Source organism: Lathamus discolor, chromosome 4 (genome assembly GCF_037157495.1).
Source record: "Lathamus discolor isolate bLatDis1 chromosome 4, bLatDis1.hap1, whole genome shotgun sequence".
NCBI lineage: Eukaryota > Metazoa > Chordata > Aves > Psittaciformes > Psittacidae > Lathamus > Lathamus discolor.
This window is the reverse complement of record NC_088887.1, coordinates 102,710,605-102,722,807: the sequence shown is the minus strand read 5'-3', so window position 1 is coordinate 102,722,807 and position 12,203 is coordinate 102,710,605. Positions and strand designations below refer to the sequence as shown.

At 37.1% G+C, this 12,203-nt stretch overlaps 1 protein-coding gene across 12 annotated transcripts in view; it reads right to left on the bottom strand.

Moving 5' to 3' along the window:
- Nucleotides 1-12,203, bottom strand: part of SUPT20H (SPT20 homolog, SAGA complex component) — a 33,242-nt gene that overhangs the window by 551 nt on the left and 20,488 nt on the right. For 4 of the 12 annotated variants that reach the window (XM_065678363.1, XM_065678362.1, XM_065678366.1 and 1 more), the window contains exons 17-23: nt 11,507-11,615; nt 11,131-11,289; nt 9,020-9,332; nt 7,811-7,965; nt 5,203-5,258; nt 3,699-3,815; nt 1,437-1,542 (exon numbers count right to left, since the gene is read on the bottom strand). In XM_065678363.1, coding sequence (XP_065534435.1) covers nt 1,437-1,542; nt 3,699-3,815; nt 5,203-5,258; nt 7,811-7,965; nt 9,020-9,332; nt 11,131-11,289; nt 11,507-11,615 — 1,015 coding nt within the window. Of the gene's footprint in view, nt 1-1,436; nt 1,543-3,698; nt 4,192-5,202; nt 5,259-6,596; nt 6,746-7,810; nt 7,966-9,019; nt 9,333-11,130; nt 11,290-11,506; nt 11,616-12,203 lie in introns of those variants that run through there. The other 8 variants (XM_065678364.1, XM_065678367.1, XM_065678373.1 and 5 more) reach the window with 6 other exon arrangements.

The window sequence follows — 12,203 nt, the reverse complement described above, 5'->3', positions numbered from 1 at the left end:
CTGCCATGAAGGAGAAGGGGGAGAAAAAGCTTGTTAGTGTTGACAATGAAGCTTTGTTTCACATCAGGAAGAATGAGAGGAAGGGGTGTGGAATAAAAGGAAAACAAAAGAGGAAGCACCAGGCTGACAAAGGGAATACACCGTATGCTGGGGCAATGAGTACAGTCAAGCAGCACCAGTGGCACAGAAGCCTGCTGAGGGCATTTCTAACATTTCACACGTGTTCTTGGCAGCTTTGTTTCTTTGCCCTTTCTCTCCATCGCAGTAACTGCAGTAACTCAGCAACTTCAATGAATGTTTGGGTTACATAGTATATTTTAATGTAATACCTTCTCAGGGTATGCATTGTACATATTTTCTACATGAATCATAAAGAGGAGGCTGTGTTCTAAAAACGTATTACCATCTTTTCATAAAGCAGCTGAACAACAGAGTGCTAAAGGAATGCTTGGCCAGAGCTGTCACTTCCACATACTGACCACAGCAGTGCTAAGCTCAAAACTTATATTGACCAATATAAGCTCATTTAGGTGTGTGCCACAAGCACTCCTTGAATGTTAGCAAATCAGGAAGGTGGATGGCTTAAATGAGTAAAAATAAATTCAGTGCTCCAAGCTGAGAACCAGATTTTAAATCTTCCATGATAGTTTGCAAAATTAATGGGTTTTTCATTTGCCAGACCATAAGGACATTAGTTTAAAAGTCAAAATTGGGTAATTTTTTTTTTGTTTGGAGCTGAGAATTGTATTTTTTAATTCTATTATTTTTTTAAAACAGAGTGAAGTTGCTGGATTACTTGTATCTGTTGCTGCTGCTGCTGCAAGGCTTGTTGCTGTTGCTGTTGTAAGGCAGAAGAGAGGTGGAGTCTCTGCTGAGGAAGGCTTTGCCCAGGTCTGTTCACAGCAGAGCCAAGCTGAGACAACACTAAGGAGAAGGGGAGAGCAGGTCAAAGAGGGCAGGTTGAGTTTGGCAGGATCAGGGAAGGAAGACACAGGAATAGTGTAATAGAAAGGAGGGATCAAGAGGATTAGTTTCAGAGTTAAATTGGAAACAGTACAGAATAACCATGATCTACACACTCTGTTAGTTAGAACATAATTAGATTATGAAGAGGTTGTGGAGACACAGGTTTCTCATACTGGATGTTAAGCACACAGTTAAAGACATGTTCCTCAATGAAGTCTGGCATGGAAGTTCTCTGTATTTTCTTCTTGTATCAAGTGTGATGTTCATGTGATATCAATTTCCTACACTTAACTGCCAAACAAAGCAGAAAAGTGCATGCTTTGAAGTATCTCTTGTATAATTCATGTGCTGACAATAAATAGTAAATTGTTCTAATGTAACATACGACTTTTTTAAGACCAAACTTCATCTCAGGGTGAATTTACTGACATACACACTTGACCACACAAGGAGGCTCAGCAAGCACATACCTGTGGCTTGAGGTTGCACAAAATTCCCTACTCCAGTCAGGTTTATTACAGCAGCTTGTTGGGCAGATAATGCCTGATCTTGAGTAGATGGACCTTGGTCAGAGCCCTAGCAAAAATGAAAAGCCTGATCCTTATTACCAAACTTTGGTAACAATGAATAAGTAAATAAAGCCATTGTGAAGGCAAACTTTTGAAGTGCCACTTAAAACCATTTAATTCTACATCTTCCAGTGTGTATAGATACAAGCTATGATGTAGTCACTACTAAAGTAAAACAGATGATGAATGCCCCAAACTAGCTCCATTTTGGCAGAAATGGTATAATGCCTGTCACCCAGCAGAAATCCCATGTAGCTGTAAACTTCCCTACAGCCAGCAGAGACTACAGTTCAAGGTTGTAATCTTATGACAATATCCTGTCCCAATCCCAACCCCAGTCTTCAGGTGACCCCTGAAACCATCCATGTGCAAAGGTCTTCATCAGTCAAAATGTGCCAAGTCTGAGGCTTACATTCACATGTTCACATTGTGCCACACACTCCTTGAATTCACAAATACAAACCCTGATTTTAAAATTTTATTCTCAGAACAGAATTGTTCTCACAGTAATCACTCACATGGAATTAGTGAAGTCTGACCTAGTGTCTACTGAAGTCAGAGGGTACTGAATTAGGACCTCTTCTATACTTAAACTGTGCATTGATTAGGAAGTGGGGAAATAAAGTATTACATACACAAGTCAAGCAAGCTGCATGGTTTCTCTGTCAGAAAAGAAAATCTTTTGAGCTGGTGCATTTCCAGAGTTGCAATGCTTCTTCAGAATAATTGTATGAAATAATGCCACTACGACCTAAGTAAATTTGACCAAAAGACTACACATTAAGGAGACATCATAATCTTGATGGAGATGACCAAGACTTAGAATGTCACAACCAATATTTGGAGAAAACTCCGAAACACGAGATGAAAACATACATAAGCTGTTTGCAGCACAGAAAACTGCTAGTCTTTTGGGGCATAAGTTTTTTCCACAAAGCACTTGGACTACAGCACTATAAGCACACACATATTTGTCCTTTGTGAAAGCTAAGGAACTGACTATTTGTATGAGCTCATTTTAGCTCATGACCCTAGTCCTAGCCTATAATGTGTGGTAAGAGAGAAGCTCCTTAGGGCAAGTCAGCCAGTGCAGAGAGGTAGTTCTTCTGGAGGAAACCATTCTGCCATGTGAAGAACTAGGCTCACGTCAGCTTTTTTGTAAATTCTCCTGAAAGTTGAATGTCTCAAAAATAAAACCCAATAGTATGTGCTTGCATGATTTCTTTTTAGTAGTTCAAATAGTAACTGACATTTGTATTCTGCAAACAAATCCCACTAAACTGTCCCACATTCCAGAATAAGGCCTGTGACACAGGAGACTATATGCCATACAAATATTAGAAAGAGGTATCTCATTTATGACCAGTCTACAGCAGAATGAACAAAATTATCATGATAAACGGAGTATCCAGTAGAGGCTATCTGGCAAACAGAAGTCTGGCAAACATGTCTGGAAAGACAAAAACTAAAGACGACAAAATCAGAGCAGCTACTTCTCCCAAATTGGTGCATAAGTGCTGGTGAAAGTTTTTAGGCACAGGTAGAACCAACCACTCAAAATCTTGTCATTTTGAGAACAGGCAGATCAGTCTCTTTCAGGACTTTAGACTTCTTCAGTGATTAAAGCCTTTAATGCTACCTACAGGCAGCAGTAGCAAGTGTCTTAAGATTACAGCTTTAAACTCAACTGGTACTTCCTCTGGTGCAAAGAGAACAATTGTGTTGAACTACAGCAGTGAGGACTATATACCATCTCACAGCAGTGTAAGTAAGAATTTGTACTTACTCCGTAGTTGTCCTGAATATGGTTTTAATGTGTTTATCTGATGTATCTCTACATCAGCTAGTTATAAACAGGACAACACTAAGCTGATTTTACACCTCTCATACAGTGAGCTGGCTCTCTTCATGCTAGAGTTAGTGCTTAGACACTTGTTTTGTTACAGCTCTTTTATACAGGATACAAGTAACAGAGAACAACCCAGGTCCAGCCAAGGCAACAAAACTGCTGCAGTCTCTGCAGATTGAGAAAGGTTTGGAGGAAGACTTTCCTCCCCTCTGCTTCAGATCTACTGGGTAAAGGCTCATTTACTTGTGGAGATGTGGAGAATAGGAGAAACTGTTTGATCCACGCACCCCAGGCTGAGGGCTGTTCGCACACACCTGTTCTCCCTGTTGCTGAGGACTACAGGTTATAGGCTGCTGAGATTGTTGCTGTGGAGAAAACTGTGACAGTGGCTGCTGCTGGAGTGGGTTAAAAGTAAGTGAACCACCTGGAAGCTGTTGAGGATTAAAAACAAAAGGCATAATTCAATCAAACTGCTGAGTTTTTCACTATATGAGGATAAACATGATATTGATAATGATGTACTCCTTGGAGGTTTGGCTTTGGTTCTGTTTGCTGTTTCTAAGTTTGGGTTTGGTTTTTTTTAATCCTTCGAAATAAATCAGTTTACAATTGCTGCTGTTTGTGAAAAAGCCTTATGCTCAGAATACAAATTCTAGCAAGATATTTTCACAGGAAAATAGAGTTTTATTATTTATATTCTGAAAATGTAAAGGTTAGGCTTCAAAAGCAAAGCACTGTATGTTGTTTTCCCTTTCGGAATATTCCACTGAATTTTAATAGATGCTTCCAGTCAATGAACTGCAAGGTCTAATGCAAAAAAAAAAAAAAAAAAAACCCAACCAAACAATGCTTCAGTGAAACAGTGTTGATTTCTCCCCCTTTCCCCAGCTTTAATTGCACTGATTTCAGCCAAATTATTCTTGGCTCATATGAGTGGCAGAGGTAGCTTGAAAGGATGTACTTCAGTGTGGAATCACACATACAGAATACACACATATTCAGTTTTACAGAAGAGCTCTGCTCTGGCGTAACTGCCTCCTGTGCCTGCCCTCTTCCATGTTTCTGGAGTGAGTACAGTAGTGGGAGGAGAAGTATAGCTGATCTTTGACTGGTATTAATGTTTTAAAGCATGGCGCAACACTTGTGGAATGCTGAAACTGCATCTGCAGCTGACTTCAAGATCCAGGATCTCCAGCTGGTTCTATAAACACCCTGCTCTCCTTTTAAATGGAACTGTGACATAATAAGGAACTTCTGCTCATGTTTGTACTTGCATGGATGCTTAGTGGAAAGAAAACATTTACAGACCTTTTAAACTCCGTATCTTACAGGAACTTCTATTTCCATTACCAGAAGCTCTTTAAAGCTATTAATTTCTGCACCTACCTATGCATGCTGAGCTTGGCTTTTAGGCATTATTATGTGTAACCCTGATTCTAATGTAGTTTTGTACTTTAAAAATATTAATAATTTCAGTTTAAAGAATGATTTTGCAATGAAAGTGTAGGTGAATCTTGAAAATAAAAGATTGCATTTTAGGATTAATCTCTTGAATTCAAATGTCAGCATGTTTAGATTATTAATGAGAATCAGCTGCTTTGTTATGAGCTAGGAATATGATTGCTACTTAGTGTCTTTAGGGAAGCAGCTTTCTTGCTTCTTCTAAGCATTTTAAATAAGCATTAAAATTTGCAGTAAATGGTTTGTCCAATCAACTGGCTTCAAAAAGACCAAGGTGGGGGGCAATGCAGTACTAAACATGTCTCTAAAGAAATATAGGAAATTATCATTATCATTGTGTCCGAGTATATCAATTACCTGTAGAAGATTTAAGGGCCGAAGATTTGATGCATTTTTCAAACCAAAGGGGCTGCCTGTTAAAGAAAACATCTTTTTATTAGTAGGAACTCTTCACTTAACTACATTTGTGTATTGCAATTAATAGCCCTTTCCACTGGGATTATTTCTAAACACATGGAAGTTGGAAAACTGGATTACTGTATACTTAATAAAATGCTGTATTTTCTGTAATGCTGGTGAGTTCATAGTTATCCAGATTCAAATTTACAGAGAGCTGACTAAACAGAAAGAAATGTGTATGACTACTAAACACTGTACCCTGTTAACATAAAACCTGTTCATGCATTTACATGAAGGTGAATGTGGAGAATATCACAGCAGTTATTCTTCAGTCATTCTTCTTCTGGCTTTAAAACTGTACTGTTTGTACAGTAAATCCGGAAATGTCCAAGGGCTCAATGAAGTAACAGGCTCTCAGTTTCTCAATCACTAACAGAAAACAATCCTACTCAAAATCTTAGCAATTGCCCATCCATCCAAGGGCTTCGGGCAAGACATATCTGACTTCTAGAGCTTTTGGCATTATTCCGCATGGGACTCTTCAAAGCCATGTTAAAGAAAGATGTACGTGTGGTAAGCGATGAGGTGGGTAGAGAACTGATACAAACTCTCCAGTATATAGTGTCTGTCAAACAGAATCCCCAAAAGGTCTTCCGCAGACCTTGCTCAGTTCACTACTTCCATCTGTTATGTGGGTGACAGCATAGCATGTAAAAATCTGTGACATCAAACTGATAAAGGTTGATAGTGTTTGAAAGGACAGAATTAGAATTAAAGGTGATCCTAGTGAATTAAAGAAAGGATCCAAAATTCAGTAACACTGAATAAAAAAAGACAAAGGAATGAATACAAAATTGTGAGTAACTAGCTTTGTGTATGTACAGCAAGAAAGGACATAAGAAGTTACAGTAAGTCACACACATATCCAAACCATATCACAAACTATAGAACACACGAAAGAATCTTTTCATACAGTTCACATTTATAAATAACTCACTATAACTCACTGTCACAAGATGCTGTTGTCCAAAAATATAAATGGATTAAAAAAACAAATAGATAAATCCACAGACTAGAAGTCTAGCATGGGATATTAAGCACAAAGATCCATGTCAATAGTCTTCAGCTGAGAATGTCTCAAAGCTGTGGATTTCCACAATAGGAACAGGCTGCATACAAGGGATATTTCACTTCACACTTCTGCCTCATCTTAAGCTCTCTCTTAAGTATCCTCTAACGGCAGCTGTCAGAGACAGAATATAAACTGGATGGATTTTTGGCCTAAACCAGTAATGCCATTCTTATGTTAATGTAATGCTGTTGCAAAAAATATAGATAAAAAATAGGCAGACCTCATTTGGGGAAATGTTAACAGGAATGTTGTGAAAGAGATGAGATGCATTTATTCTGCTCTGCTCCACAGTGGTAAATCAGCCAAGCTCAGGCTTGTGTCCAGTTTTGGTTATCACATTTTAAGAAGGATGTAAGCAAATTGGACAGTCTAGAAGAGAGTGACAGATTATGAAAGGCTTGAAAAGTACGACCTAGCAGAAAGAGAAGACAAATGTGGGACATGACAGCACGTTTGATACTTAGGAGGTAAAGAGAAAGGGTGAACAACTATTTTTAATGTCTGCAAGGAATACAATTTAAAAAAATAATTTAACTTGCTATTAAGGAGATGCACTGTAATTAGAATGAAACATTTTGTGTAGATGAACTACTCCAAACAGCCACCAATGAAGATCGGAATCTTCTTTAGTGAAGGCATTTAGTCAGTTTATACAAACATTGGTTCAGCATATTTTAGACAGATTGACCCTGTTTCAGCATAAATGATGGATATCTTGAAGACTTTTCTATCATTCTGATTTCATAATCATACATTAGTTTTTGTTTCTTGTATGTTCAGAAAAAATAAACTAAGATTTTAAATCCTGCTTTAATGAATATTGTGGCATAGAGATTTATATAGTCATATTTGAAGGCAATAAGGAACTAATTAATTGTCCTACTAGAATTAGAACATGTTGGTCAGAGAAGTTGTGGATTCCCCATCTTAGGAAGTGTTCAAGACCAGGCTGGACAGGGCTTTGAACAACCTGGTCTAGTGGAAGGTGTACCTGCCCATGGCAGGAGGACAGAAATGGGTAATCTTTAAGGTTCCTTCCAACCCAAAACATTCTATGATTCTACAATGATAAAGCTGTACAAAGGACAGAATAAAATACTTTGCGCATTTAAAAAGTGAGGCCTCTAAGTCATGCCTTTTTTTCTAGCAGTCATCATTATCAAAGTTGCATGTGAATTTGGAATTTATCTCGAACTTCCTAGTGAGCATACCAAACAATCCAGGTTTAGAGTATGTTTCCCCACTCTAGCTGCTCAAAAATGAATCTAAAGCATAGCCTACACTTTGAATGCAAAAACACACACGTTGCTCCTGAGCTCCAGCCATCAAATACACAATCTATCCACATAGTGGCCACTTTTGTCCACTGTACTCACAATATGTTTTCATACTGTCCCTGTCTGTAGGGTGGTTTACAAACTTATGCACACTAACCTGCTTGAGAGGCAGACTGCATTGCAGCAGGCAGGGCATTTGGTACCAGACCTCCTGATGGTAAAATGCCACTCAGATTTATACCTGCAGGGGCTATGGCACCAGTGTTGCACCCCAACATAGGGTTTGAACCACTCATCAGTGTCTGCGCTCCACTGTAGAAGAGGAAAGACAATGCATCAAACCCAAGTGGTACAAGTAAATCTGAGTAACTAAAGTTTTGCCCTGTCTCATGACAAATAATTTAACTGTCTGCTATAAATGGGATTATGAATAAGGCATCAAGGCAGCTTAAAAAAATCATTATGCTTAGGGCATAACCAATACATAAACCCATATTCTCAGGATAGACACTTTTTTCCCCCCTTTGGTATAATGTACAGAAAATAAAACACGTGGTTCTTCTAGAAATACTGAAATATCGTCAGTCTTCAAAGTAGTTGAACTATCATAACAAAAAGTTAAGGAACAAGTTTATGTTTTCTTTTTGAATAAAAAAAATTAATTAATCAACACTGATCAACTGCTGAACTCTTTGGATGAGTAACTCAAATGTCCAATACTTGCACTGAAGAACACCATGTATCTTATACTGGCCATCTTCTATTGATCACAGAATTTTATTTAGTCTAAAAAGCAGTTCACATTATAACACACAATGTATTTCTGACAGCAGCAGTTACAGTTTTTTCTTTTTTTAAAACACAAAATGAGTTTTAAGGATCAAAGAATGTTTAACCTCAACGTTTGATCAAATTCTTAGAAACCAGATTTGTTGTTTTCTTGGTTTTTACCTTTCATTCATAGGCACTTTAGTACCAACTCTCTTTCCATTTTTAGTTTAGAGTTGTCTACCTATGATACTTCATCTCCTCTTGGATTAATAAAGAAGTTTTTAAAATTCAAGAGAAAAATACCTCAATACCTCAAACTGAGGTTAAGTCTTACAAAATCAAGCTATAGACATCCGAAAAGCTGAAAACAATACAAGTCTTTCTTAATATATTCTTACAGTAGGTGCCTTATATTTAAGTACAAATAGTTTCTCATGGCTTTTGACTTCGTAATTACAAAGTGAACAATCTTTTTGGATTGCAGATTCTGAAAAATATCTGTCCCACTGGATGCTGGACAGTCCTGTATCACTCCCACCCTCCCCACCCCAACAACCAACCTTCCCAGGGCAAATTAAAAACCATCAGAACTTACCACACAGAGCCCACTACATTGATGAAGTTAAGTCCTGCAGGGTTTGCCATGACCTGGGTGGATGTTGTTCCTGTAGTAATGGATGTTACCATGGTGGAAAGAGGAATGGTCATTACAGGCAGTGCCTGGCTCAGAGACATCTGCTGCTGAGCAAACGGGGTTAACAAAGTGGGCTGAGGGGTGAAGCCTGAATCTTGGGGAGTAGGGGTGGCAGAAGGGGTAATAGGAGTTGAGCTCTGAGCATCAGGAGGGTGTGGGGTCGATGAAGGGGTGTTGGTTGGAGTAGGAGTAGATGGTTTAGGAGTTCCAGACCCTGCTCATTGAGAAAAATAAAAAATGCTAGTTTGTTATAAAAGGCCAGCCTTTCTGTATAATAAGGTTAATGGAATGTTATTTAGCACTGACAATTTGTTCCATTTTTTTAGACTGCGAGTGTTAATTTCTACATGACACGAGTGTTGCAGCACACACTCATTGTTAAGGATGCAGTATAATCACACAGAAAACCCACTCTCCATGCTTAATTCCTCAAGCCATACACAACTTTGTATCCTCCATTAAGGCCTCCCATATTTTATCACACATTAAGTCCTAACTACATTCAGAAATACTTAAATTAAAACAGTTTCTTAGTGACTATTTTAACGTAATTAACTGTTTTGTCCTAAAATGTTAAACTTATAGTTTATATGCACTGCCTGCACAACTGCATTGTGTTAAAAACGAATCATGGAAAACAACAGATTCAACAAAGAACATGTACTACTGCAAGAATCATGGGTTGAGCTAAGTTTCATGAGATAGTTAAACTTCCATTTGCCAAATTTTGACCAAATAAAAATATTTTTTAAAAATATTTAAGAACCAGAGGATAATACTGCATCTTTAAAAGTTAATGTGTAATTCCTTCTGCTTAAAAGTAGGTTGTACAGCTACACTCATTGTGGATGCAGTAGGCACAGTTTATCAATAGAAAAACAAAAATCCCCAAAAGCTTGAGGTGTTTTGGGTTTTTTTTTTTTGTTTTTGGGTTTTTTTTTTGTTTGCTTGTTTTGTTTTTTTTTTTTTTTTCCTGGGCTTTATTTAGCTTTCACGTCCCTCAGCAAGAAAGGAAGTAAATGTGAATGTTGTGACCAGGGCCTTAAAGTAACAATTGTGTGCAGCAGATTTACACAATTCATAACACTAACATAAAAACAGAGTCAGTATGTTAGAAGAAAACTTTCGTTAAGTTTTCTTTTTTTCTCTGTGCAAAATAAGAAGGCAGAAAAATTACACCTTTTGAGCTATCCAGATTTTAAATTATTTAATGCAAAAAGTGTATTATAATACTGTGCAGAATACTGGAATGTACAGTATACAATTATTCATAAAAACCTGAAAAAATGCAGCTATGATTTCTCATTGTACAAGTCTGTTCTTGAAATGTCTCAAGACACATACATATTTTAAAAGGTGTTTATGATCTATAGCTATAATTGCAATGATCCTGTCAGTGTTAATAATAATATTTAAACTAGGACGTCACTTATTGGAATTTACATTTTAACACCTGAGAATATGGTGCTATCAGCAGCAGCATCACCACCACACTTGCAGTCAGCAATGATGTGTAAAACAGTGCAGGAGTGTTTTTAAAAAATCATCTTATTGTTTATTGTATCACCACCTTGGAACTGATCAGATTATATACATACATAGAGATACAACTGCACCAGCTCCTATAACATTTTAAAATGCTTAAATTATGTAAAGGCAAACTGATCTAACATACTGTTTTTACACTGGAGGAAAAAGAGCTACACTTTGGAATTTTATCTCATCACATCATCTACCAGCCTTTCATAAATGAGGAGATCACACTAATTGCATAAACTGTATTAAAACGTATACACAGAGGGTGCATACATATATACAGAAAAAACGAACACAGTTACAATAAACATAAAATACATACAGTGAACAAGAGACCTGCCTAAGCCTGCACAACTTATACAATTTAGGGTACACTGTACATTAAAGTATCATCATTCCACAGGTTAAGTAGTTTATCTCAGGAAGCATTTATGCAAAAGCCTAAGATTTAATGGAGAATTTAGGTCGTGACTCACTTTGTGAAGAGCTTGCAGGAGACATGGCAGCTGGAGAGAGCATGCTAACTTGATTAAGATCCATAGATTGTTTCCGAGAAAGACCAGGAGGCTTAGAAGGAGGAGGAGGAGTTGGGGATTTTAGATGGCCACTTGACTGTTGTGGACTAAAAATATTACCTGAAAAATCATAATTAAAATACATTATTGTTCTGTGAGTAGATGTTAATTCGAGGATACAATTTTGTGAATATAATCAAAAATAAAAAAATTATGCTTTTTTCACAGATAAGATACTGATTTTTTTTTTTAATTAAATCATTACTAAAAGGATATGAAGTCATTTTACAACAGACAGAACACATAAAAAGGAGATGCCCAAGCAATAAGTAATTACCTGAGGAGCTACTTCCTGAACTTGAAGGTAATTTGATAGGAGGAGGTCGGTGTTTTACACCTTTCCCCAATACTGAAGACTGAACAGAGCCTGATATACTTTCTGGCTGCTAGGAGGAAAGAGAAATTAACACTACCACAGCAATAATGTGAACTTCCACATATTTAACAGAAAAGACAATTCAATTAATTTGTATTAGACTTCTCAGCCATGACAAAATTACCTTCAAACATTTCAGATTTTTATTTATGTATTTTAGAAACTTAACCTATGACACACTCTCTTCAGATAAAACGCTTACCATCAAGAAGCAGCTTGAAAATGCAGGTAAAATTTAAACTAAGCAAAAAATAATTATAAAAAAAAAATTAAAGAGTTTCTCTTGTTTCTTCAATTCTGAAATCCTTCCTAGTAATTTTCACAAACGCACACTGACAGATGCACTGTAAGTAAAAGGACAATTTGGTCTTACTTGAAACATTACATAATTGCATTTATTCACCATCTGTCTACATCTGCCATTTACAACCAAGATGTATTTAGAGAACAGGATCAGATTTCCTGATTCAAAGAGTACATTTAAGTACATTCAGGAAAATTCTGAATGCATGGAAGTCAATATACATTTTCCCATTGAATTCTATGGGATCAGAACCTCACTAATATTTTCAGAGGAAAGGTGCTCCCTTTTTGTTTG